This window comes from Anguilla rostrata, chromosome 7, assembly GCF_018555375.3.
Source record: "Anguilla rostrata isolate EN2019 chromosome 7, ASM1855537v3, whole genome shotgun sequence".
NCBI lineage: Eukaryota > Metazoa > Chordata > Actinopteri > Anguilliformes > Anguillidae > Anguilla > Anguilla rostrata.
In genome coordinates, this window is record NC_057939.1 from 37,880,482 (window position 1) to 37,908,387 (window position 27,906).

The 27,906-nt window shown below is 43.3% G+C and overlaps 1 protein-coding gene across 1 annotated transcript; it reads right to left on the reverse strand.

Annotated features, from left to right (window-relative positions):
* Nucleotides 1-1,169: 1,169 nt before the first annotated feature.
* On the reverse strand, nucleotides 1,170-27,517 carry npm1b (nucleophosmin 1b). The gene is made up of 11 exons (XM_064344212.1): nucleotides 27,361-27,517; nucleotides 25,772-25,854; nucleotides 24,193-24,312; nucleotides 20,672-20,765; nucleotides 18,913-19,016; nucleotides 18,694-18,764; nucleotides 18,337-18,430; nucleotides 15,870-15,965; nucleotides 7,349-7,447; nucleotides 5,652-5,726; nucleotides 1,170-3,662 (listed from the first exon to the last, which is right to left on the reverse strand). The coding sequence occupies exons 1-11, from the start codon at nucleotides 27,410-27,412 to the stop codon at nucleotides 3,612-3,614; spliced, it is 939 nt and encodes a 312-aa protein (XP_064200282.1). The 5' UTR covers nucleotides 27,413-27,517; the 3' UTR covers nucleotides 1,170-3,611.
* Between the last annotated feature and the right edge of the window lie 389 nt (nucleotides 27,518-27,906).

Genomic DNA, 27,906 nt, shown 5'->3' on the forward strand with positions numbered 1-27,906 from the left:
TCAGAAAATGGACTGATGGACTATGAATGCAGTCATGAGGCATCAAGCTATTTGGACAATAAAGCCCCCTCACCCAAGGTACTGCTCATTTGAAGTAATGCATGCTCACACCAGGTTTACTTTCTTTGTCAGTAGGAATCACACAAATAAATCAGTGTCTTCTTTTAAATCACATCTTAAAACTCACCTTTATATGGCTGCCTTCATGAATGCCTATTATATATATGGTACTTATATTCAGCATTTTGTTTTCCACAAATGTCTGTTTCATTTTTTATATTAAAATGTTTTTACCTCAGTAAAGGCTGTATATGCTTGATAATTTATATACAAATAACGATATTGTCAAAGGCATCAGGTAAATAAGTTTTACATTTCCTAGGACCCTAGGGATAAGTTAGACCCCTAATCCTTTGGAGAGTAGGTTTTTGAAATGTTTTTTTTTTTTTTTTTTTCCCCCAAATGTCAGTGTTCTAGAACTCCGTTGCTTTCAATTACCAGTAGCGATTGTTACATCAGCATCAGAGTGTTCAGAACATTCTAATTACATATTTATATTTGTGATCTTACATCTTAATGTTTAAAATGAAGTTGCACAGCTGTAACAAAAAACAGAACAAAAAAAAAAACAAATGTAGCTATGCTATCTAAAGGGGTGGGGTGTTGTAGCAGACGCAACATCTAACATTACACAATGATTAATTGTTTTATGAACAGATGTTGCAAATGATATTGGGACCACCTCCCTCCACTGCTGTTCGCAACTAAATGAACACACAATGATATATATATGGCAACTGAAGCAGAGATTACAGTCAGGCTAAAGCAGCATGACTTATGAATAAAATACAAACCCTTAAGTATGCAAGTATGAATGGTTACATTGTATGCGCTTAGCCCCAGAGTTCCCTGCATAATAAATGACGGCAATCCGCAGCTCAATTAAAATCCATTATAATCAAGCCTAACTTAAGATGTGCTGGTTGTAAAGGGTGCTTTTCTGGTTGTGGGCACCATATACCTTGAAGGTCTTCATTTTACATAAGAGCTCTGCTTTTGACCGTTGAGGTTTTGTCGCAGTTAAACACAGGTTTGTGAGTAACGCAAGGCTCTCTGGAGGAACGGGGCATGGCGCTACTGCCGAAAATAAAATGACAAACGCTCACAGGTTTCGACAACTTTCCTTTTTAATTCGGGAAAAAGTCAAGAAAAGAACAAGACTGATAATTTGAACCATGGTCCACCAGAACACAAGAATTTCTTTGAAAACAGTATGGTAGGTGAAAAATGTCAGCGGTTTTCACCTTTCCTGTTAAGAACGTGGCCTTGCACTTCGATTATGGCCCCCTCTACTGCAAACCTGGAACCGTCCTGGATAATTATGGCCCTTTTTCCACTACAGAACAGAAACCAGGCTGACCTGTTATAGCCCTCCCTCACTGTACAGCTCTGTTCCAGGGGTCATAATGGACCGGCCTGTACACCACCAAATAGAGGCTGCAAACGGGTCAACCTGGTTTCACCTCGACAGTGGAAAGTGGTGCATTCATCCCTATTGGGCAAACGCGTATTAGGGGGCGGTTTTATAGCTTCCCGCTGACCTGACCGACACGCAGTGAGAGTTCACCTCCTGCGGTTTTTAAAGACGCCCAGAGGGTACGAGGTCTCCTCTCGTCAGTGCAGAGGCCGACGTCGTGCACTTTAACAACCCTACCTCCCCTTGCACATGTACTGTGTTAGGCATCAGTCATACATGAGACCGGTGGCAAAACTTTGAAGCCAAAGTTACAGCGTTAGGCACGCACTCGATAATACCAAAACGAAAAAAAAATGGTGTAAGTGCCGAATCGTGTACAACACGGACGGTTTGAGAAGGATCGGATTTTCTTAATTCACGATGATATGCAAACGGGTCGACGACGTGAGCGCTTCAAAGCGGATTGTGGATTTACCAGGACAAACCTGCTCCATTCTGGATCGCTGACGGCTCGTCAAACCCTGTTGAACCCCCGAATCAACGGACGTAAATCTGGAGACGGACACATTCTGTTCTCGGCGTACACAATGCGAGCAGTGCACAAGTAGCGTCATTTATGCTAAATGCTTTTCACTGCGTGGGAAATAAACGACAATTATTCTGCATTCACATTCACGTTCTTCAACTAATAATGCCATAAATCACGTGGCTAGCCCCCAAATGATCACACAAATTAAGCGACAAAATCTAATTTCAAAAGAAATTTACTTAATTTCAAATTTAGAGCTTCCGAAAAGTAAAAGCAACTAAAAAAGCATCTACCATTTGCCTTTTTGTATGGCGCACAACACAAAGTTAACATTATAACAATATGAGAATAGCATATTAACACAGGAAAAACAGGAAAAGAAAAAAAAAAGGACCGTAATGTATGAAAGGTGGGGAAAGTGCCATGCCGCTGGCTTTCGACATCAGATAGAAATCAATCGGCCTCATGTGAAATTAACATGTCTCTTTGACATTAAGACTTAAAGGAAAACACTCGCTTTTCAATTAACCAACGCACTCGATGCTTGTTCACACATCGACTCTCTTTTTCTTTTTTTTAAATTCTTTTGAAAACGGTTCTCGTGTCCTATAAAGTATTAAAGTGTGCGCTGACTGAAAGTTTCAAACGATACGATAATGTGAAAACCTGACAGAATGAGCACGGCCTCCTTTGCAGCTGTCAGTGAAGGACTACAGAAGAAATACGGGGGGGATCTATTTCCACATAACCGCCTCAGGTATCGGACAATTACTCAGGTTTATCCCCTTTCTCCACGCTAAAGCTGCCTTTGCGGAGCACGGACAACGCTCAGAAATATACACATTCAGCGTTGACACATTATTTACAATTTACACAAACGTCTCTGCCTTCCGAAGGTCGCGCGGAAGCCTCGGTGAAGATAGTGCAAGATTAAGACCGGCTCCGGACCGAAGAACTACACCGCGGCCGACGAGATTTCGATCGCGAACCACGAGAAAATCAAACCAAAACGAGAAAACGCAGCTCCGAAGGCATGCGTGGACATACCTCTGCTTTTTAAAAAAAAAACGATCACGCTCCTGTGATGTTTTATCACAGCTTCGGTGTGCAGGTTACCCCAATCTACAAAACTATAATCAAGTTATGTATGGCAACGGTGGATTCATTTATACTAGATTAAATGATAACTAAATGATAACTGGTTCATTTGACCACTAGGACTGACTTGCAAAGCTTGGGATTTGAAAGGCGAGCTGCACAGAACACTTATTTCGTATCCTTAAGTGGCCGGTACTTCACGGCACTTTTGCATGACTGAACGTTAAGTTTAAACCGTTTACCGTTAAACCTCAGGACGGGAAATCTTTTGAGCGGTGAGAAGCAATTAGCCTAACGTCGTCCGTTTCGCTGAGCACACGGTAAGTAAAAAGGTGGAAGGAGAGATGGTCAAGGCATTCAACCTGGAATCCAGCGTCACCATAGTCCAGAACTCTATCAAAACACAACTCAGAGGGGACATAGCAGGTACAGAATTTAAAAAATAATAAAATAAAAAATTTAAATGAAACAGGATTTAAAATTACATTTTGACCGTAAACTCTCCAGTTAGTTACTTTTTCTCAAGGTCTGCACAAAGGTCCAAAGTTGTTTGATGACCTGAAAGAGAAGAAAGGGAGAGGAGGAGGAGGGGAAAAGTAATTATGAAGCAAATCTTGAAGACCTGTTCCACTGCGGCAAACTGTTTACCGAGCTTTAATGCTGAGAGGATTGCCACACGCTGGCAGAACAACACAGTGAACGCACATGACCAGAGCCTCGACAGAAAGGATCTCGCGGCTGGCTCGCAAACAAACGCGGCCTGCGGGCGTTTGTGTGTGCTCGAACCAGCGCTTTCATCTCTCAAAGCGGTTTCCCTCACCCCCCCCCCCCACCTACATGATGACACTGCTCTCCTAAATTGGGTTTTTTGTACATAACACGCTGCATGATTCACCCTGAATGGCTGCTTCGTTAAAAGGTTTAAGGTTTCTGACAATTCTCTTTTTTTCTTCCCTTAAACCTAATCCTGTAAAAGTACAGTAACTCTGCCATTCAGGCAAACCAGAGTGGCTAGGCTACAGCTAGGCGTTTACCTATTAACCCTTTGAATAGCAGATGTGTAGGAATGTTTTCTTAATTCAGTGTTCTAGAACTCTAGAAGGGAAATGAACCTTTATTTGCCTTTATTCATTAATACCAAAAATATGCATACTGGAAATGTACAAATCCCAAAAAAAAAGCATGCCTTTATACTGAAAGGATGCAGATTTAATTTCAATACAGAGATGTATTTAACAGCAACGGAAAGGTTGAAAACAAGGGGGCATGTCACCACCATCATCCCGTGACGCATCAAAACATGTGACTTTTCCATGGGAGAGGATCAAAGTCTGAGTGAAAACCGAGTGCATTTAGGCACAATAGAAAACGCTCTATACAGCGCCAGCCCTCCCCTCCCAATTGGCAAACGGCCTCGAAGCAGAGCGAGAGCCAGGTACGCTGCACATACCTCCAGCCACTTCATTAGGCTACAGAACACGTCTCTGTGAGAGCAGATGCCGGAAAAAACTGCAGCATAAAAATAGTGGCATGAAATAAAATATACTTTAAAAATCTTAAAAACGGTAGACAAGTCTACGCTGAAATCGTCTTGCTGTCTCCCTTGGCCAAACACCAAGTTTTCAGTAGGCGGGGTCACAAACGCTACGAGCAATGAAATCCTTTCTACTGTAATATGTAAATGACACTCTTGCCACTTTCGTGCAGGTAAGCTCAATTGTAAATGCGCAAGCGTTGTGCCTTCTATGGATGCAGAAAAACAAAAATACTTTTCTTTTTTTTTCAAACAAGAAATGGGTTTTTATTTCTGAAGGCTCAGGAGCACTGTAATATTGCAATAACGGCAACAGTTAATATTTGTAGTGCCCATTTTCGCAAGGAGAACTTCAACTATCTACAAAAACAATGTGGCTCTGCTAAAAAGTGCTAGTTTTGCTAGTGCAGTGCCTTCCCTCCCTCCCAACTGCTGCTGCTAGTGACGCTAGTCTCCTGGTGGTCGCAGAACAGACGCATGATGGATCGGAAAGTAGGCCTACCGTTAGCTAGTGACAGCTGTCAAGCTTAGATATGTGAAATCTTTCTTTATTTGGGTGTAATGTGCAGTTTAAGGCTGCTGTTGTGTCTAATGTTAGCGTACAGTAGCTCAGTGTTACAATGTTATTACACATGAATGACCTGCAGGTTCAAATGTATGATGGTAAAGCCTAGCTTATGATGCTTTCTTTCGTGTTGTCAGGTAGACACCCACCCTGTCCTTATCTGCTTGCTAATCCAATAGTGTTTATTACAATTTAATGGTTATAATTGGGTTTAAAACTTGAAAGAAATTTTAAGAATACAATCAATTGTCACTTATGGGGATATAAACACAACCCAGTTTCCTGAACCATTAAAAGAAGAAATAATTTTTTTTTTAAATACTATGAATGAACGAACAAATGTGCTTGCTTCAGTGGCTGTCCATGAAGGACTGATGTATAAAATAGCTGAAATGTGTGCTTCCTATGCAACGTCTAACGTGTGAGGACCGTCGCTCACGATACTTACATTTTTATCCGGGATCTTGAAACAATTTCTGGCAAAATTCTCAAACTTCTGTTCCGTTTTTGGAAGAGCTTTTCCCTGGTGGAAAAGAAAAGGATTAGGTTTATGATCATTTTAGGATCATTTTTTTAATCAATTTTAGGATCGTTATCATTTAGGATACAAGGCATTTCTGAAATTGTTGGCTGGTTTGAAGTGAACAAAATATGCTGCAAAATATAATGTTAAATAAAGCTTTTTGACCTGAGAAATTTTCACTCATCGCAAACACAACCTGTGGAAATTGTACTGTGAATTTGAAGAGGAGGCACACCAAAATACTGAATACTCAGCATCATCTGGACATCCTCACTGTAGTAACTAGGCACCTGAGTGAGGGTGAAAGCTTAGCGCTTTATTATCGCTAATGTCACATACGAGTGTATGGGTGTGTCAGCGCTCTTCCCTGGGTGTGTGTCAGCGCAAGTGTCATTCGACAGGGTGATTATCAAGTGAGTGAATATATTCCGCAGAATTCGGGAATTAGGGTAGCACAGCGTTGTAGGCTTACTACAGTTGAAATTGTACGGCTCCGTCTCTTACCACTATGAAACTTTGAACACTAACAGAACACGGCTTCCAAGCTGGCTAATCGTAATGACCAGGAAATGATTCAACAAATTTAGTTTGCTTATACAGTGAAGAATTGTTAAATTCCGCGAGGCTGTTCTGTCAGCAGACCGATCACAAGCAATGAACCTAGTCTACGGAAATTATATAAGTTAATATATGTGCACTCTCTAACGTTCTAAAACAGCTTTACATGGCGGTAGTAGTCACCACATTTAAATATAAAGAAAGGTTCTGTGACATGAATTTTGAGACATCATTGACTTTATTACTATATTTAAAATTGTATGGCTCAACCTCTTAAGCACCTCCCACAACCTCCCACTACCATACTTCAACTAAACACGTTATTTGAAGGAGATTTATTCCTAGTTTTCAGTTGCAACAGTTCCATTTTTACATGCCAGTAGTTTTCGCTGCATTTAATAATTTAAAATATTTTAACTTAACAGGATATTGTTTTAAGGTGTCGTGACATAGCCTATGCTTTGTAGTCCCCCACTGGCACAAAAGAAAACAGGATGTGACTTATTTTAATACTGAACTGTTGAATGCATAGGCAATACTGTTCTCAGTTAAAATAATGAAATTACTTATATTCACCGATAATTTCATCCCGATTTAACGATTACTCATAAATTCATTTTTGTCCCAGGCATGATCATTAATCAGGTCTAAAAATACCATCGAGGAAGTTTTTATTTAGCCTTAATTTAATTTGGTCCGATATTCCCCATTCACTCTCATGGGGAACTCCAATGTTTTGCGCTCAACATACACAACATGGCTTACCTTCCAGGGCTACACAGTTTGTCTGTCCTGTCTAGTTAAATATGCATTTCAATAGCGAGTAACCACTGACTTTGAGCAGAGACGAGCAGGACTGGTGCCAAATTCGACTGCTTACAAACAGTTCCACACAGATACTTTGAACTACTGCGATCATGGACAGGGTCGTATGGCAAAATCTGCACAGCCGAGGTACCCCGTCATAGCTGCTCGCAGCCACATTTTACTTTTTCCTTTTTCAAAGCTGAGTTGGTGTTACGGTGCCAATTTGAACAAGAACAGAAAAGGGTGGCTTGACTCACCTCCTTGGCAAGGGTGCTTAGTTTGCTCTTGAAGTCGCTCACTGTGAGTGGTTTAGGGAATGCACCAGCTCCAGACTTGTCTTTGCCCCCTCCTGCTACCTGGGAACAGTAATAAAAGAGATCCATTAATCGCTGTTTAATACAACACAATCTGACTCTCCACCAGCTCTGACAAAACGCTCTTCCACAGGGAATGAAAGACAACCACTACTGGGGAAAAAAAAACCACACTGAAGACTATGAGAGCCTTTGAACAGGAAAATAATAGCAATTTTTTTTAAAGCATATTTTTATTCAAAAGAAAGGTATAGCATCAGCATACAATTCAAGAGCGTAGTTTTTTTTCCCGCATTTTTTTCCCCCAGAACAGTCCCGATACTGTCAACATAACAAGGATAAAGAAAAATAGAAATTATATAGAAACAATAATAACTGAAAACAAAAATAAGATAAATCTTAAATAATAGATAAAAATAATTAAGTAAAATATACAGACAGAAAAAATAAAAATAAAAAATAAAAAAGAAATTATATATATATATATATATATATATATATATATTACAATTAGACATTACAATTATACAATTATGTTGATAAGAGTACACAATTCATGTTCGAGTTGAGGCATAAACAGAGGTGGGCAATATTTTGTACTTGATCAGGCAGGGAAAAAGGAAAAAGGTTTAGAGGTAACAGCTGTAGAGAGTAAAGAAAACTTAGTTTGGAGGAAGGGTGTTTTGGTTCTCAAAGTATGACAACAAAGGGTCCCAAATAGAGTAAAATCTTTCAGTTGAAAAATAATAGCACTTTTAGACACTATACATAAATGGATAAACACAAGAAAGCTTACATTCAAGAAAAATACATTTAAGACAGATGGACAAAAGGCATCACCAGATGACCTGACCTCACAGAAATACACTGAGTAATAGCTGACAGACTGATTTCCAGGGAACCTACCAGTTTTACGAAATGAATGAATACTTTTCTTGAGGAAGACTAAAAACCAGTGGTAGTGTTGAGGGCAGTGTTAAGTACTTAACACACACAAATGGAAAAGCCCTCAAAATTGTTTGTAAATGCACAACACATCCTGCAGCCAAAAAAATAAAATCGTCCTTGAAGTTCGCAAAAAATGATTTAAAAGTTAAACAAGAAAAGTAGCTTTTCTGTAAAGACATCTAATTTCAGTTCGCAAAAAAATTAAACACTGTTTGAAGACCCACCTTTCACCTTTCAAAACTTTTTTCAGACAGTCATTTGCAGAGTTTCAGACCTGGAGAACCAACTCCTCCCCTGAGAGAACAGTAGAAATCCCATGATTCATAGCTTTGCAGATGTAGTGGCAAATCTTTGTAAAATAGGTGCTGTAGTGGAAACAAAAATATTTTCTGAATTCTGTTTGAACTTGAGGCAACCATTGGTTGGCTTCCTAAGTATTCAACATTTCCTTACACTAATTTGAGCTAAAATTGTTTTTTTTTAAATTTCATCTTTTAAAAGTAAATAGAGTTCAAAACTGAAAAACAATGTACAAAATTCATGCCCACCGAGACTCAAAACCTGTTTCAACCTTTCAAAACTGGGTTTTCAACGTTTCAAAGCCCTTTTTCCAAATGATCGAACTGTGATGTTGCCTTAACAGCGTACCAGACCGTATCCCTGTTGGAAGAAATATGTCTTCCCATTAGGTAGCAGCAGTGGACAATGGGGGTTAAAGCCATTCACACTGCTCCCAGGATAAAGCCGCTGTGTGCCTACTGACTCCCGCGTTCTGACTGGCTAGTTCGTGCAGAGGGCTGAGGAGGGATTAAAGCTCGGGGACGCCAAGGACAATTACTCTCCCACTCACTTCATCTTGCTGGGGTACAAATTATAATTTAGCTGCTTCCGAGAAGGAGTGGACACGTCTGGGCCTAGCATCGAGCCGACGTGCTGTGGGCCAGGGCGCAGACGACGTTATGCGCACCAGTTCACATGCGCCACGACACAAACAAACCAGCTGTTATATTTATGTACATTTCAGATACTTCATTTGTGAATATATCATATGTGAAATTGTTCAACTCAACCCCCTATCTAACCCATTCCCACACCACCACGACGTATGCCGTAAGTAAAATCAGGTGTCATTTGCCTGTTCTCGATTTGTATATATACCTTAAATGTTCTTATCTCACGGTTTTGTTTTCTACGTATATAATCCTTTCAGATGAGCACCACTGTTTTCGTGACTTTTCCTGAATGTCACTGTACCGGACCGCTTCACCACAGTACGGGTTGCACATTTATTGACCCAAATATTCTCAGAGCTTTTTGTTATTCTAACGAGGCTACGAAAGATGACCGATCTAAAGACTTGGACTGAAGTCTGACGACCCTGGCATGGCGGGGAGGGGAGGTTCCAATTCATCGCCGCGACGCTACGCTAACACTTTATCGGCAGTCGACTACGTTCGGGAGAACTGGAAGACGAGCAACAGCGGGAAAGGGCAGGACACAACGGCTCTCAAATGGGAGAGAAGCTGAACCGGGAACCTGAAACTAGGTTCACACCCCCACAGAGTGAACCGTACCGCGACGGGGCTAGTCTGAGGCCTGCACAAGCGTGAACTCGCCCTTCCCTTACGCACCGAGTCTACACGCGTTAGTTTAACCGTGCTCTTCCTCAATAATGCTTTTGGACCACTGCTCTCTCAAATACGTAAATGGTAAATTGACTGCATTTATATAGCGCTTTTATCCAAAGCGCTTTACAATTGATGCCTCTCATTCACCAGAGCAGTTAGGGGTTAGGTGCCTTGCTCAAGGACACTTCGACACGCCCAGGGTGGGGTTTGAACCAGCAACCCTACGACGGCCAGACAATTGGTCTTACCTCCTGAGCTATGTCGCCCCCACCTCAGCCCCACGTCAGCTGGATACCAACATGGTTACTGCAAAACCATGGGTTAAAATACACGCGTACACTGAATTCCTGAGCTGTTATGGAATTTATTTATTTAATTCTTTTTTTTTATTTTTATTTTTTTATGTTTTTTAAAAACATTTTCCAATTTCGGGGCTTGCGAAAATGCGACCTGGCCAGAACCAGACACATGCCATCAGGTTCCGGTGAATTTGGTTTGGTAGCCAGGGCTATATTGCTTTTCAGATAGTGTGCTCTTCTTACAACCACTTCCTAGAAATGGATATCTGTGTATTCAAACCTCAGTACATTTTGCCTTAAACTAACCAAAAAGGTAGAGGCATAAATTTTTATCTTCAAACAAAAAAAATGCAGTTGTTAACATTCATACATTGGTTAAGTTAATGGTGTGAAGCAACTTGCATTAGCCGCTCAGCATCTTTGTCATAGAAATAAGGGCTTGTAAGGGTGTGGGGAGGGTGATATTTTCGAAAGATGACAAAACAGACTAGACCTGAGACTGACAGTGGTGGAGGGGTACAGGTTCACATGGGCACAAGTGCAGGGATCACGCACTTCAGTTCAGAAATGAATCGTGAAGGTTCTGGCCTGAGGTAGAGGAAGACTGTAAACTGCATCCTGCGTAACATCACCGGCCAAAAAACGAAATACAGGAGCAAGCCGTAAGCGACCAGACCAACCAGACTTTCTCTGAACAGCTGAACTCGACCTGCTGTTCGCATATGGCCGTCTGGGTCCATACGGTCCGCCAAAACTGAAGAACAAAGTCAAAAAGGGCCGGGGGGGGGGGCACGACAAACCACTGCTCCACTCCACTCTCCTTCTCTTCGCACTGAAGTGCAGCAATCTGCTCTTTCCTCTTTTAGAGATTGACATGCGCCGGGGCAGATCAAAAGACATCAAAATTAGAGGACATGCTCCCACACCTCCGCGAAGGGGAGGAGGAACGACGAGAGAGGAAAGAAAAGAAAAAAAAAGAAAAAGAATAGTCACGCTCGCGCACACGCCGCCGGCCCCCGCTCCAGCAAGGCCCGTCCCGCTGAACTCTCTCCGACGGGACACCCCAGGGCGGGCCTCCCTTTTTGATCTGCGGCAGACTGCTGATTACAGGTACCGCGGCGACCCGTGACTTTATTTCCATGGCACGCTATCATTTAATGCAATTACCCTTGCCCCGAATCACCCCGGTTAGCATACTGGCACCTCTCCGGGCCATGTCAGCCGCGGCAGCAGCGGTCACGGTCATCACCAAACAGTTTTTCCTGGCGGCGAGGGGGAGGGTTGTTGGGTAGGAATGTATTTTGGATAACTCGTGGACACATCGAGCGGACTACTTAAGAATCGCTACATGAAGAATGAACCAGGAAATAATGAACTAACCTTGATGAACTAATAATGTTATCTATACTTAAAGCTTAGATGAGCCAGTGGTACACGAGACCTGAATCACTGAATCACGACGTACGAAACACGACGGGTCGCACTGCGTAGCTACGGGCAGAGAGCTGGAGGCTCGCTCTCGTATGAAAACGATGGATTTCACGGTCGTTAACGTGACAAACGCAATTTCGTTTGGGAAGTCGTGCCAAACTTGTCATTTGTAATTACTAGCCACTTTCAAATGACCCCCGCCACCCACATCAAAGTGTCAGCCGCTGAAGAGCGGCGCGGGTGTAATTGGACGGCGATTAATCGATTATCACCAACTACGAGTCACGCCGTCTCTAATGGACCCCAGGTGTGACGGCGGCTGCTACTGACGGCCTTCGCGGCCCTGTCATCCCCCCTTGACGCGGGAGAGCTATCATTAGCGCCTCCGAGGCCCTCCGTCGGCTTCCTGTCCTTCATCATAGCGGCGAGCCGCGTCCGAGACGCCGAGAGCTCGCTCATTGACGGGACTCGCTCGGAGGGAGTCTCGCCCTGAGCCGCGGCACGAGCTCGTTTTGTCCGCTCGCCGCTGGATTCCTGCCTGGGCAAAAGGCGCGGCGGGCATTCCGAGGCGGATTAGCGGCCGCTCGTCCCGCTCCTCGAGGTTTCTCTCTCCTCCGCTAATTGTCGCGCGGGAGCAGCCCGAGGAGCCTTTCAGAATGTGCGGATGCGTGACGCCGGTGCGGCTTCTGGGGGGCGTCCCTCCCCGCTGGGGGGCGCGTAGAGGGAGGAATGCTCTCACGCGGCGCCCTAGCGCCCCCCCCCCCCTCCCCCCTCCACTGAAGGCCCTGCGACCGCTGGATTAGCCCGCAACCTGTACCGACATCAAAAAAAAAAGTGTAGTGCGGTAATGAGCGCTAACGTGAATGAGCGGTGTACGCTGGGGATGGCAGGCGGGGTTGGGGGTTGGGGGGGGGGGGGGGCGGGTGGCGGGCTAAACCCGCAGGAGGCTCGTCGTCAATGAGCCGATAATCCTCCACCCGGCTTTAACGGCCCCGGGGCCCGCACCTCCACGCGGTCATTACGGGCCCCGGCCGCCCTGAAAGCCAGCCTCGGGGGGGAGGGGGGTCGTATCCGCTCAATGAGCCAGAGCCCCCAGCTCTCGCTTTTAATGACGCGCTTTCTCACGCGGCTCAATTAAGTCTCGCCGAGCGTCACAACAGGGACCAGGTCTGGCGGGTGGGGGAGCGTCGCCAGGTGATTATGCGCTCGTGAGCGGGGTGGGGGGGGGGGTTGTGGGGGGGGGGAGAGAGGAGGAATTCGCGGGGGAGTTCCGCGGCTGTTCTGGTATCAAAGGAGGCGCGCGATCCTAAGATCCGGGGGAACGGCTGTGATTCTGGGCGCGCTGTCGAGAGGTGAGCTGCTGCATGTCGTGGAGCGAGTGGGTGGGTGGAGGTTCAAACCAGGCCCTGGGGGGACGGGTGACAAAGGTCAGATCTGTTTATTTAGCTCAAACTACAGGTTGCGCAGGAGGGCTAATCTGCACTAATTGCAGCTAATTGCTGCTGGTTTAACTCCCTGCCGGTTTAACTCTTCTCTGAAACGGCGTGCTTGCTGGTCAGCTGCTTGACGAGAGCCACAAAAATAGCCGGAAACTCCCAAGTGTGGCAGTCGAAAAGGCGGCTATTCGCTCAATGAAATTTGACCACCCTGCCAACAACAGGGGCTTAAAATAGCCTCCTCATTCATTCACATATACAGTTCTCAAAAATATTTTAAGAAAAATCCAGTTGTGGATGGCGAGGACATGGTAGGAGGTGCACATAAAACACACACACACACACACACCAAGACTGCAGACTATTTCTGTACAGAGCAACATTTAAAACTGTTTGGCAAAGAACACATTTTTTTTCCCCGAACAGCCCGCATTGAAACCCAGACAGCAAATTAAATCCTCAAACTGAGTGTTTGAGAATCGTCGGGCCGCCAGCGACTCGTCTGGTCTGCCAGACTCGCGTCATCTTCCCCAGCGCTTACATTTACGGCGAAGGCAAACGTCGATCGATAACACCGACGATATCTTTCCGACCGACCGATGGGAGCCAGAACAGCGTTTGTATTCTTCTCTCCGGGGTGCGGTCGGCACGACCGAAATGGGTTCCCGTTAACAACAGCGACCGATGCGACGATTATGGAGACGGGCAGAAGGGAAGAAGAGAGAAAAACGGACTGCGAGCGGGCCGTTTTAGCGCTGCTCGTAAAGAAGAAGGAGGAAAAACCGGGTCCCCAGAGCTTCCAAAGAGCTAATGAGGTGATGATTGTGATTTACGGCTGCGGTTCTGGGAGCGGCCTGCGGCGACGTCGGGGTTCGTGTGACCGCGTTCCGCTGGCTGCCGTCTGTCGGACCGACGCGAGCGATGCTGGCTTGCCCTGGCTTCTGAATGAACGGCGTGCTTCTGCGACCGCAACGCCATGGAACCAAGATGCCCTTTGCCAGTTTTTTTTTGGGGTACTCCATTTTCTTTTTTCGCTGCTGGATTTCCTTGTTCAGGGATGCTTTTCTCCCATGTGAAAAAGCATCGCAATACATGGATTTTGATTCAGTAACCGATTCATTTCATTACGTCACTGACATCCGAGCTAAGAAATTGGGAGTTTATAAACTCAAAGAGCAGTAGAACAAAAACATTCAAAAACATCAAAAAGTGACACTTCAACAGCAAAACATGTCAAAACGTGCAAACATACCAACACGCATGAGCACCAGGAATGTTAATTTATAAATTAAAAAAAAACACTTGAGCGTGAAAATTTACATTTGAACGCGAAAGGAAAAAAAAATCCACCCTGTCTTTATTGCAGCTCTCTTCCTTTCAACTGGAGTCGCGTTAAACCAAAAATAAATCTTGTATTTTTGAGCCTCCTCTGTTGAAAACGTCGCTGGGTCATTCGGGGTTGCTGCAATGCTGTTATTTGACGGACACGGCATTTTAATTTCATCACTGTTCGTTGGAGCGATCGGCAAAAGTGTCCTTTCCTCCACTGGGAATATATTGAGAATAAAGAGATTCACAATGGCCTCTTTGCAAGTGGACCATCTGGTGTTTTTGGTAAATAACCTGCACGCTTAACCAGTTATTTTAACCCTTTCCTTTTTCCATGCTAGCATTTCAGGAGTTCTGGCATTCTGGCAGGATAAATTAAAAACCGACCTTAGGTCCCGCTCCAAAAACGTCAAAGAAAGTACGTTTCAGTTTTTAATAGCTTTATTGTAAATTACCCAACAAGATCAAAATTCTTCAGTCACATTTCTCGAAATCGTTTGCTTTAATTTTAAGAAAATCACGATAAGTGTACTTTATCTTAAAAGGCATTTTCAATGTTAATGTTAACACTTTTCCCCCCCAACTTGACAGCGTTCATGTTCAAATAAAATGTACCTACACTAGTTACTTCTTTGTTGTATTGGTTTGCCATCTTGTGGACATAGCACGCAATTAACACAGCCCGAAGGATAGTCAAATTCTGGTACGTAATTCAGCTTTAAAATGTTATGTATATTTCAATATAAACCAGACCCAGTGGCTGGTTTAACAGAAAGTTATCTTTCAGACCCTGCTCTGGTCAAACCCAAAATTTCACAGCACTTCGTTTCAGGTCTATCGCAAGACAGAAAAATTAAACACACTGTTACTCATGAGTAGGAATGAGTATTGTTTAAATTTTGCTGATACCGAGGCTAAAACAATACTTCCAAAACGATGCCAGTGTATAAACGTTGTCTGAACCGATACCGTCTTTAAAATACAGAACAAACGACAACAGTAAAAAACATTGTTTTTTTTTTGTTTTGTTTTTTTTTGCGAAGGCAAAGATAAATAATTTAACTGTTTTAAATCGTTTTCATTTTTGGCATTTTGACCGAGTTCAAGGTTATCTAGTTTGCTAAAGGGACCAGCTGTCACTGACCGAGTTGACAGCGAGTTTAACGCTAGCTAGTGAAGGCGCGCGGCACCGAAACGAGGCACCGAAATCTGTGTTGCGATTCGGTCCGGTAGGTATCGGTCGTGTCCATAGTGGCACCGGGTTTTGGTACTCCTCAACCGTACTCGTGAGATGGCTAGGGTCAGGCCGTCTGCGCAAGAGAATCTGTCTGGAACCACCAAAAATTCAAAAGATTCCTTTTTCGGGCTGAACGATTTTCGGCGCCGGGCCTACCTTAGCCTGGGGCTTTCCTGTCGGGACGCCCGACTTCCCTGGCGAGCCGTTCTCCCGGGACGGGCCTTTAGACTTCTTCTCTGGGGCACTGTCGCTCTGTATAAAAGAAAGGAAAACAGCGTGGTGCCGTCACACAGGGAGCACAATACACACATCGTTTGCGGTTTTACAGTAGTAAGCTGCGGGTCAGCTTGCCATAACCAACTGCTAGTTACGCCACACTGCATAACCAGAACGGCAAAGCAAAATTACTGTGAGAAGTTCAGAGGGAGGTATTGACGTCCGGTCCATTTTGGAAAACTGCACCTTAACACATATTTAATTTGAAGGTCGATCTCTTGGCTGGTTCCGACATTTTTGGGCTGCCTCTTTTGGGACGGGGTCCACGAACGTTCTTTAAATCAGGGAGGATGTTTGGTGCGCGCGCACACGCGCATTTAGCTGTGATGCGGTTTCAGAAACCGTGCGCGAGCGAGACGCTGGTCTCAATCCAGAAGCAGCTGATCCCCATTTTGTCAGCAAGGGAAGCGGCTCGTGCACAGCGAGCGAAGCACGACGGAGTGAGACTAAGGAGACGGAAGGCAGGAGGGGAGAGATGGAGTAGTAAAAAAATGAATGAACTGGGGACAAACATAACAGGAAGTCTCAGCAGCAAGTGAGAACCAGTGCTCAAAAAAATATTATACTTTTTTTAAATTAAAATTTTTTTTTTTTTTTTTCCCCCACTGTAAGTACGTGCATATGTGCACCAGCCTGCTTTGGTGTCTGCCTGGCATGGGTCCACACACACACACACAGACACATACACACACATACTGTATGTACACAGCAGGATGCACAAACAAACCAGGCGTACGTAGGGACCAGGTCAAAATGAGAGAAAAGATGATGGGGGGGGGGGGGGGGCTGTAGTTCAGATAAAGAGAAACAAAATATGTAAAGAAAAAGGGAAGGAAAAAAAGGTTGGGGAAAAGAAGGTGGGAAAGAGAGATGGAGAAACGGGAGAACAAGAGGAGGAGAGGGAGGGAGGGAGGGAGGGAGGGAGGGAGGGAGTGGGAATTCCCAGTGCTTGTTCTGTGCCATGTTTTTGAACAGGGCGCAGGGACTCTGGGTGCGCATTTTCTCCGTCAGTGTGTAGCCAGGGAAATAGCAAGCTTAGAGGGAGATTACAGAGCAGACGTCCCGTCATTACTCTCGAGACCCTGTGTTTTAACTACGCGGAAACCAGATGCGCGAGCCAGAAAAAGATGAAAAGTCAACCCTACACACCCGCATTCGAAGCTCCTCGTTTGGGGTTACGGTACTAGACTGTACAGTTGAGAAATGTTTTAAAAGAAAAAACCAAACAACGTTTTAATCCCCCCCCCCCCCCCATTTTGATATACTATTTAATTAAGTACATTAAATCTGGTGAAATCAAAGCCTGCTTTCTGAATTTGGCATGACAATCAGGCCACTGACAAATGTATCGAATTGCCCCCAAATGCGCTTAACAGTGGCCGTTGAACAGAATTCTGGACTTTAATAGAGGTACGCTGTCAATGTGTGTCTAACGAATCTCCGTAATCGCTTGCCGTCATTGAACTTAAAACTAGGTAAACGTTCCCAACTAAAACATCAGCGGATGACACCTAGTGGACATTTTAGGCAGTCCATCAAAATAGACCACATCGAAAAGTCAAGTGAATTCAGATCAAATTAAATTCAACACACACTCTATATCCCATGAATAAATAGAATTCTAATAGATTCCAATATAACTAGCTGAAATTTAAAAAAAAACACAGATAGAGGATTTATCCCATGAGAAGGAAGCAGGTGTTGAAGCCCTTTCCCTACAATAACCAATCACTTTCAAGCCAAACAACGATGATCATTTCTACGTCTGCAGCTAGGGAAAGCGCACCCCACAATCTTCCCAGATCCCAAACTGCACACTTGGCTCCTTCACAGCGACCCACTGTTTGTATAGTCGAGTTACGGCATACATTGGTATTATATTCATGTTGCAACGGTTTATGCTATCATTCCTTTGCATTTTCTCTGAAAAGATCCGCATTATGCCATTTGCTCTTTTTTATGTGTTGAGAAAATGGCAGAATTGTTTAGATACAGCAAAGAAAATTGTCCATCACAGGCTATGAAACACTGTCTTTTCAACTTTAGTGCTAGGTGGGTGACCTTGCTGCCTCTAGATTCATCATCCCAGAAGGCAGAGGTCAAATAAAAACCAGGACAGTCAAAGATGTTTGTTTCCTCCAGTCATCTCAAAAGTTTGTAAAAGGTGAGTAGGTCAGAGGTGCACGTTTTCTAAAAATGAATCCATAAACACGCAAAATCTTCGGTCATTGTGTCATTCTGTAACTACTGGCAATTGCATACGAATTTCGATTAAGTCGGGGTTCTTTTCGAATTGGGTTATATTTAGTCTTGTTTCTACTAAAAGCCAAATACAGTGAACACATACCTTTTTTTGAATTTTGACCAAGGTGGTTTTTGGCGTTTTCCCAGATTCTTCTTCTTCGTCGTCGTCTTCATCATCTTCATCATCGTCGTCATCACTGGGAAGAGAGTCCAGATTTCCAATAAATTTCAAAAGCTTATTTTAAAGGTGACAATTGCATTTACACACATTAAAATGTAGAAAGTGTGGTTACTACAACTGAACTTTCATACCAGTTCACATCTTCCACTAACACCAAGTGATTAAAACAAACTCTTGACTCAAGTTATATTCGGAGCTATTCATTTGCCATAAGCCACTTAAACAGTTTACTCGGGGTGCAGCTACTGGCAAGATGCAAAAGGTGAAGAAAACTCATACTCCTCATCATCATCGTCGTCATCATCATCGTCGTCTTCTTCTTCATCCGACTTTACCATTTTCAGTTTCTTCTGCATGCGGACAGCGACAAGACAGGGAGAAAGTTACTGATAAGAAACCCCACTGGGGTATGCAATAACCAATGGGCAGTCAAATGATCCAATCACAGGGAATCGATACGCTAGGCCACGCCCCCGGAAAGGGCAACGAAGCGCATACCGGCAAGGGAGCCTTCCCCGAGGTTGAGTTTGATGGCCTCTTCAAGGGTGATGTGTTGTTTTCTTCCTCCTCATCCTCCTCTTCGTCATCAGAATCCTTCACGCCTGCAGACGGATGGGAAGACATTGCATGAACATATGCACAAAGGGGGAGGGGGGGCACATGAACAATGTTCACAGCCTATTTTCATAGGGCAACCAGCATATAACGAGTGATCACAGGTTCAACTGCTCTCCATGACGCTCTGTGCTGTGATTCCATCTCTATCTGTAACCCTCTCTCTGCTCTCCATTTGAATATACATTAAAAATAAAAAGGAGCCCATAAACAATCTACTGATCTACCACTATAGATGGCAAGATAGGTTGCAATAGAGGTAGATCAGGCATCATTATCCATTGCTAATTCCTGCCTCATCCATACCTGGATGTTTAAATATTACATTTACACGAAAAACCAATTCACTTGGGCGTTGGCCAGTTTTAGCAAGCAGCGAGGACATTAATACAGATCCAAAAAGCATACAAACATTTTGTGGTGTGCGTTATTAGATAAGGTGTATCGTACGCATGGACAGCTGTAGCTGGGCAAGGCATGGAGCACTGTGCCAGCTTCAGTTTCAAAGGGCACGGTCCTGTTCCTGCACAGCCTTAGACCTACGCGAAGCCTTTGAAGAAGCCGCGAGCAGGAGGAGGAAGCCGGGCCTGTAATTCTGCCATCCCCCCCGTCATCGCTTTCCCATCACCTGCTCTATGAGCACGGCGGCTAATAGCAGCGTCGCGCCAGGTTTTAGCTGGCATCCCACATTCAAAGGCGGCGCGAGCTATGCCGCAATGCGAAAGTGTGTTTTCTTCAGAGATGATGAGAAGCAGCAATTTCACTGGGCTGTGACCCAGGCTCTTCCCAGAAACCTCTCTAACTCCCCCTGGTGGTGACTGAAAGTTCAGTGCATTGTAAGGGCATGCAGGGACAACACTATCTGTATCTGTTCAACAAACAAAATTATTTTTGGATTTGGTAAGGGGGATGCAGACAAATTCTTGCCGAGGCGCACTGTTAACACATGCATCTGTGAATGCGTCAAGAAATGTGTTGAAATTAGTCTTATTGTGCATAGCGAATCATGACAGAAGACAACATAATTATGTTGTACCGACAGAAGACATAATTATACAATGCATTATCCGTGCATTTCCAGTTAAGGTTCTGATACCGCCTTTGTACAGTGGAAAATCAAAAAAGATCAAAGAAAAAAGTAGGATAAAGTTTGCAAAACACGAAAACAAGTACTCGTTCAAGTATATGTGACTAGTTTTGAGATTGAAACATCACCAAGAGCAAGACGTAAATATAGTTTTTCATATTGAACAGGAGTAGGGTTATTTTCAAAAACACTGTACGTTTTTTCTCACTAAAAGGAGTGCATGGCCTCACATGAACTGTGTTCTCAGTGTTCATTTCACATGCAAAAAAAAAAAGCTTCACGTTTTTTGGTGAATCTGTCCGCTGAGAGCTACCCTAAAGACGTTCTCAGAAACATTCATTCGGTATCGCTTAAGGTTCAACATAGCATATCAAAATGGCGAGGAATACCATTTAGGGCTGTTCTAAGAAAAAAAAAAACATAGGGATCTCTGACATTTCCCAAAACTCTTTGTCCAACCCATGTTCATCTCTGGGGAAATGTCCTGGGTGGCTCTGCAGTAAAGGTACACGCATGCATGAAGATCTGTAACAAGGTTCACCAGACTTCACTTACTGACAAAATGTTGGCCGCTGATGAAGACCGGACCAGATCCAGACTTGAGACGGAATGTGATTGGTGGTGTGATCTCGAAGCCTCCCAAACTCATCTGGGGAAAAAGAATTACAATATCTTCACTTGCAAAGCTACTCTAGCAAAAGGTACTCCAAGCAAAGGTACTCAGGGCTTTTCTAGCATAGCGAATTGGATTTCTATCACTTGTAGCTGCAATTGTAACATTACTCCGATGTGGCGCTGTATCATAATCAGAACAATGCACCATAAAACGCGCTACCAAAAAACACTAAGCTACAGCACTGTACGTATTGAGTGCATGATCAGACGTCGCTCTGAGTTCACTGTGTAAGAACAGGCAAATATTGTTTTCCTTGCCACCTAAGCACATAAGCGGCCATTTTAACACAGGATTCTACATTTTTAACACAGAGACAAAATGCTGTATAAAATATATATAATATAGAACACCACTTTCTATAAATGCAAATATACCATGGCCTTTTTTTAACGATTTACAATGGGCAATGACCCAGACTTGAACCACAACAAACTCCCGTTTCTTTGAGCCAATCATCTTCGGCGTCTGACATTTGTGTTGTTTATTGATCAAAATATTTACATATTGGTAGCACTGCAAGATTCAGAGTAAACTCTTCAATAAAAAGTCGAAAACGAGATGTTTCATTCTAGCTAAATAGTGGATGATATACATTTACTGTGTTATTTTTCCGAGTTGGCACATTATGGGGAAAAAATAGCTACCAAATATAGTTATTGTTACCAGAACGCAAGTGCATTCTGCAACGCCTGCATTCCAAAACCTCCATATTCCATGGACCACTGCACGTTCAATATTTTCAAAAAGGTTTCCTAAATTACATCCCATCAGTTTAATGTTTTCAACTTTGTAAATATATCCCAAAAATTGGCCAAGCAATTATTTTTAGAAGAGAGTTCAAGAGGAGGAGCAGGTGAAGACTGTAAAGTTATCATGTGATCATTACTGGCTGTTAAAAAAGTATAGAGATTACATTACTAATGAGATGTTGTAAATTTGATAACATGATCATGTGATCACAAAGTCACATGATCACCACCTCTGCCTCATTTTTAGCCGGGAAAAACCCTGATGCTCTATCAAGACATTGTTCAGAGACTAGGCTCTGGCATTTCATTTCCTTGACACGTGGTCAACAGTATCATAATTTCTCCCATAGCACAGATTAGTAAAAAATATATATTTTATATTTCCAGGGTAAAAGGGCTTAACTCGTGCCGAAGGCAACTGTTTACTGTGAGACTGAACTGAACACCTGCTCAGCAGCCAAATGCAGGTAAATTGGCTTGTACCAGGCAAACTTTCCCCGCCACTTTGGCAGATATTCTGTACAAATTAAGTTAAACCATTTAATTTAGCACACCACAGATTCCTCTCATTGCTCAGAAGTCTTGCACGAGACTAACAAAAGACTACTGAATAATTCATGAGCTCAATAAGACAGCAAGTCTTTTATTACAGCTGCAGCTAATGGTGCACACAGATCGACTTGAATTAGGAAGAAAATGTAAATTCAATGACTGAAAAACGGACAGTGGCTGCAGGACAATAGAACGGTTGTTTTTGACACTGGGGAAGAAACGTCGTTGTGAATGCCAGCCAAATGCCCACGACTACTCAAAACATTTCACTCATGATAAGAACAAAGAATTTCACATTTTAAGCCATCAAATTTGTTTTAAAAAAATACCACCAAGATTAGCCACCTCTAGAAAGAACTTCACTCTCAGAGTCCAGTGGTCTTATGCTACCATTCAGTCGCAATGCGACTCAAAGCGTACCTGCATTGCTGGGTATGCATTTCATACCACACACATGCATCCGTTCCAATTAACTAGTCTAACAACATGGCTCAACTGACTACCTCAACACAAGCAAACATTTCTCCCCATACACATTACAATTTACATTGAGATTGGTATTTATCCCCTAACTCAGAGACATAAACATCCAATAGGACGTTTACATCTGAGTTAAAAGGATTTCTACATCTATTAAACAGACTAACACATAGCAGCAACACAGCAGCAACAAATGAGTTTAAAACTTGTGACAGTGGCCATCTGCACATAACTGAGTGTGTAACACACAGGTGGTCTTACAGCACCAGAGGCCAGCGGTGATCCTAATGCGCGTGTACATCTGCGTGCTAAATGACCACATGCACCAATGGCTCTCAGCGATGCGATAGCTCACAGGGTGTCAGAAAGACTGGAGAACCTGCCTTCAGCCTTCGTCCAAAAACTACACGCGATCAGCAGTGTGCAACAGCCTTGATCCTTTTCCAAAGCCTGCCAGAGGGTGACATTTAGCACAACGTGCTACTTTGTAGACAGCGAAAGTCCTCTTAGACGCGCAGGACCACGGACGCATAATGCTTCAGGAGTCGCAGGTTCCATTACCTCAGTCCTTCAGATGGGATTTCAAGCATGAGCAGAAGCCCCATTACCAGCACTGTAAGACGCGCCGACGTGCCCCCCAACCACGCGTCAACGCCAAATTTCAAAGCAGAAGAGTAAAACTGCCGGAGCGGTTTTCTGGCAGTTCGCATCTGAAATATTTTCCTAGGAATATGGCAGAAACTCAATCTGGGTGGACAGCCTTACGCTGGTGCTGGTGCGGAGCATATCGCGGAGCGCTAATGTTCGCTCGCAGGATTGACCGGTGGTTTGAAAAAATGTGCCATCCTTTCATGAACAACGTTTAAAAAGGACAGTGATATATGACAAAATAGCATCCACAGAAATGGGGGCTAATCCGTTTATAGCTTCTTCTTTTTTTTTCCATATTCTTCTACATCGATGGGCTCCGCAGTCCGGGATCAAATTCCAACCGTGTCAGTGCCCACTGTGGCCGGTACGGCATAACCAACGATAGTGTCACGCACTCTCCAAGCTCTTCCTTGGGAAATTGTTTAGCTAGCCCTATTAATCCCTTCAATTACGTACAAACTGTAAGCTGGCCCTGAACAGCTTCCAGTGCTAACAGTCAGATGTATAACTAGCATTACTATTCATAACTATCACAGATAAGGCAAGAGGGCAAAGATGTTTAGCATAAAAAAACAAAACAACTATAACAGAACAATCTGAACAAGTGTGCAACCTTACACTAGCTTAGCAAACAGTTCCACTTAATCAAGTACCCTAATCATCAGCAACCATTATTTCATATACTGTTTAATACCCAATCACAAAAATGTGGATGCCAATTATCGTTCAAATATTCTATGGCTCCAAATTTCACTAATTAAATCCCCCATCCCCCCAACGCCCACATACACACACGCACACACAAAGTACGAGACTGAAGTTATACGCGTGGTCACAAGTTCACTGGCAATATATCTTCAATAGATGCTATATCTAATAATCTAATCTTCAGTCTCCTGGCTATCTGGAACATTTCATGCACCACGTGACACAAGGAAATTACAGTCGTAGGGTGGAAGAGCACTCACAGAGGGGAGTACAGATGGCTTCAGCACGGCCAGCTGGACTTTGGACATCTTGCCGTCGTAAGTCATGCCCTCAATCTCCACCGTGTGAAACTTGTCTTCGGCCTCCGCCCCCAAGCACACCTGCGGGACACAGACAACACAGCTGAAACGCAAAACTAAACTCTCAAAACTAAGCTACCATCAATACTCTTCAGCAGGCTATAATAGCTTTGGGGATGATCATCTGTGCAGATGTAGCCACTGCTTTCCCACTTCCCATTCCATATATCAACAGCCAGTTGGGCCAGGTTCACCCATGTGGCATGCCTGAGCCAATCGCATACGAGTGTGTGTTGCTTCCAGAGAAAAGCAACAAGCCCACTGCTTTCTGACTGAGTGATGGAGCAGGCAAAATATAAGTGACATACTACTGCAATATTGTAAATAGGCCATCAGTATTTAATGTTGAACAGCAACCCTTAAGCTTTATACATTACATTAAATAAATTATTCATTTGGCGTACAGATTAGACCATATGACCAAGCAATTCAACAATAAGCTTCTATACAAAAAGTACTTGCAACGCAAACAAATCAGTACAAATACTTAAAACATTAGTGAAATAAATATATTGTCACTTGAAGAAAAGAGAATGAACTGCAACAAGCCCAAAATAAAAGTGATGAACTCCGATAACCAGAATGGGCTGAAGCTCAGCAAGTCCTCGGGGATAGCAGGAGGTACAGCAGATTCCAGTCCTGGAGGGTAGGTATGCGTGCAGGTTTTTGTTTCCACCAATTACCCTGTCTAAATGAGCTACCTGGCTGTACAGACCAACACTGGTTCACTTGTACATAAGATCACAATAAACCGTTTCATATAGGGACACAAGAACAGCCATTGCCAGTCATTCACGCATTTGTCAGAAAAATGTCAGTAAAATGACAGATGGTATAAATGTTAGTGCTAATTAAGTAATTAAGTAATTAAAACCTGAATACTGCCCTCGTTGCCAGCTCTGAGATACAATATTGGTTCAGGGAGCCAAAATAAGAGCTGATTTGGTTTTCTGACTGTTGTAGATAGCTCATTCCACCACTGGGGGGGGGGGGGGGAGAACCATGACCAGAATTCACATCCCTGAAGATAAACTTGCTTGGTCATCACAGGTCACAGAGGTCAGATAGGGCTATAGTGTTTGTTTGTTGATAGCTTTCCAATAAAGGGTGGCTGTCCCTTTTCATGTTCAAAAGGCCAGCAGCACAATTTTGATCTAAGATGAGGCATAATAGGTAGGTAACCAAGGGAGGGAGGTGAGCATAGATGAGATGCGAGTATGTTGCTAAGTTGCAAGCAAGCAGAGCAGCAGCATTCTGAATAAATTGGTAATCTTTCCTAAGGCCACTAACGAGGATTCATTCTAAGAGGTGAGGAAAAACAGGAAAGCAATACAAAGAAAAATCACTAAACTAACATTGCAAAATGAAACTATATTTACAAATCCAGCTAAAAAAGGAAATAAGTACTGATGAAATCTCACTCGCTCAATGACGATTTTCCGAGTACCTTGTGCCAGTGTATTCTGCAGGCTGGCCTTACCGCTTTGAGTGACAGCTGGTGCTCCGCTTCATCGTCGTCCACTTCGACTTTGTATTCCTTCTTGTCTGGCTTCAGCTCACAGCCTGACAGAAATGATGCATCGTTGTTAAAACAGAATTGTCCAATGCAAAAACATTTGTAGGAGTTGCTTCGCGACAACTCCCAACCCCAACTCCAACCCCCAACCCACACACACACACCGATGCAACTACAACTGCATTGGACATCACAAGTAGAGGAGATAAAATGTATTAGTCAAGGAGCTTTTTATAAGTTTGTCATTATCCATCATCATAATGTATTGCTTGGTCATAAGGGTGGCCCCATTGTTGCGGTCCAGCCAAAAATGTGTAAACTCGACTATCAACAAACATCAAACTAAAGCATCACTACGAAATAGTTAGGGAAGTCTTCATTAAGCCCTTATTCGCAACGTCTTTATTCTGATAGTCTTTTCCTATTTTATACCTCGCGATCATCAGTATAGTCCATAGGCCGACACAGAACTGGATGCAGGTATTATTTGTAAATTCCAGGTCGTGCATCCTGATCAAAAGCGTACTGGGTGTTCTTGAAATGTAAAAAATAAAATTAAAAAAAGACATTACATTGCATACCAGGGTCTTGACTGTTTAGAACGCATTGCAGTGTTGCTATTTAAAAAAGTATGATGGCACATGATTCATGGTTAACAAAAGCTAAAACGGTGATAACTCAAATGGCTCATTCCACTCCCTCCAGTGTTGCGCACAAAACCATAAATCCCGTAATATCATATAGTCCAGCAACACTATCAAGCCAGATTCCACTAGCTATAACAAAGCACTAGCTAGCTGGTTAAGGAGATGCGTAGTTAGCAACATGTCTTGTAATAGCCCGTTTGGTCAGCACATTCCCTTCTAAAACGCAGATAAGGCAATGTCTACTGACCTAACCTGGCTGTATCCGCATAATCTAACGTTACCCAGCAATGGAGCAGAGGAACGTTAGCAAAGTTAGCTAGTAAGCTAGCTAAGTAGAGCTCGCTGACACCGATACCAAGTGTTGTAGTGAGCTAACATTTTTTTTAAAGCAACGCAAATGCTATAAATGTGAATGAACACGTAGCTTGTGCGTTTACTGAATGCGTGAACGCACTGGCTATCACAATGTGTGCACGTAACGTTTGGAACGGCAGACTCTGAGCAGAACCAGTGGGACAGTAGAATCCTAGCCATCTCGACAGATTATACGCGCCGCTTAGTATTTCAGTGTTTATTGAAGTTCTGCTTCGTGTTCCTTGCATTTCAGGTGTGCCGCTAGCTAAGAGATGGCTAACGGTACGAAACTGAATATAGATTCAATTACATATAAATATCGCAAATTGCACTAGTGCTGTCTTTCCCTCTTTGTTAGCTAACGAAGTTAGCCAGCTAAGCTAACTGTTGTCCTACGTGCAGCTCCCAACCCCACACATGTCTTGCAAGCTAGACTGCTTCCATCTAACTTGCTAACAGGCTATGGCTGTTTATCGAAATGCGCGTTGGCGTTGTAAAATCCAACTGCGAAATTAGCTAGCTATACAGGGCACATGGGTCTAACATGCTCACCAAATAAATACATCTGTGGTCTGCTAAAATCTGGGCTGCAGTCTTCCGCCATATCGTTCTTTACGGCTAATTTCAAGGATTCTAGAAAGTGCAATTCGTGAAAGGAAAAAGTACTTAGGTCGGACGTAACTGACAGATGATCTAACGAATAGGATAATATAATTTGCAGTCTTCGGCCAATATTGCCCAATAGTAACAGCGCATGGGCGGGGAACGAAAAGGTCAGTCGGAATTTATATGTAATTTTCACTATATTTTCCTTCAGGTGGCGCTGTCCAACTTTCATGAATAAGCGCAGAATTTACTTATTTTGATGTGGCCTCCAGCAATTAAAATATTAATATTTATGAATTTCCTGCCAATACTATGCAAACAACAGCTAGGGATAATGTTAGGGGATAAGGAATTTTAATATATAATGTGGCAAAACATATACAATTCACGTTTATATAAAAAACTTATGTTGTAGGATGTTTGAAATTGATATTTGAGCCTTCAATTTGGGTATATTACAGCTGTCTCTATAAACAATAGTATAAATCTTGT

Coding starts and splice junctions, on each gene's coding strand:
- npm1b (XM_064344212.1), bottom strand. CDS start 27,412: ATGGCGGAAGACTGCAGCCCAGATTTTAGCAGACCACAGATGTATTTA. Junction 20,766..24,192: donor AGCCATCTGTACTCCCCTCT/GTGAGTGCTCTT, acceptor CTTTTTCCCCAG/ATGAGTTTGGGAGGCTTCGA. Junction 5,727..7,348: donor TAAGCACCCTTGCCAAGGAG/GTGAGTCAAGCC, acceptor CTTTTCCACCAG/GGAAAAGCTCTTCCAAAAAC.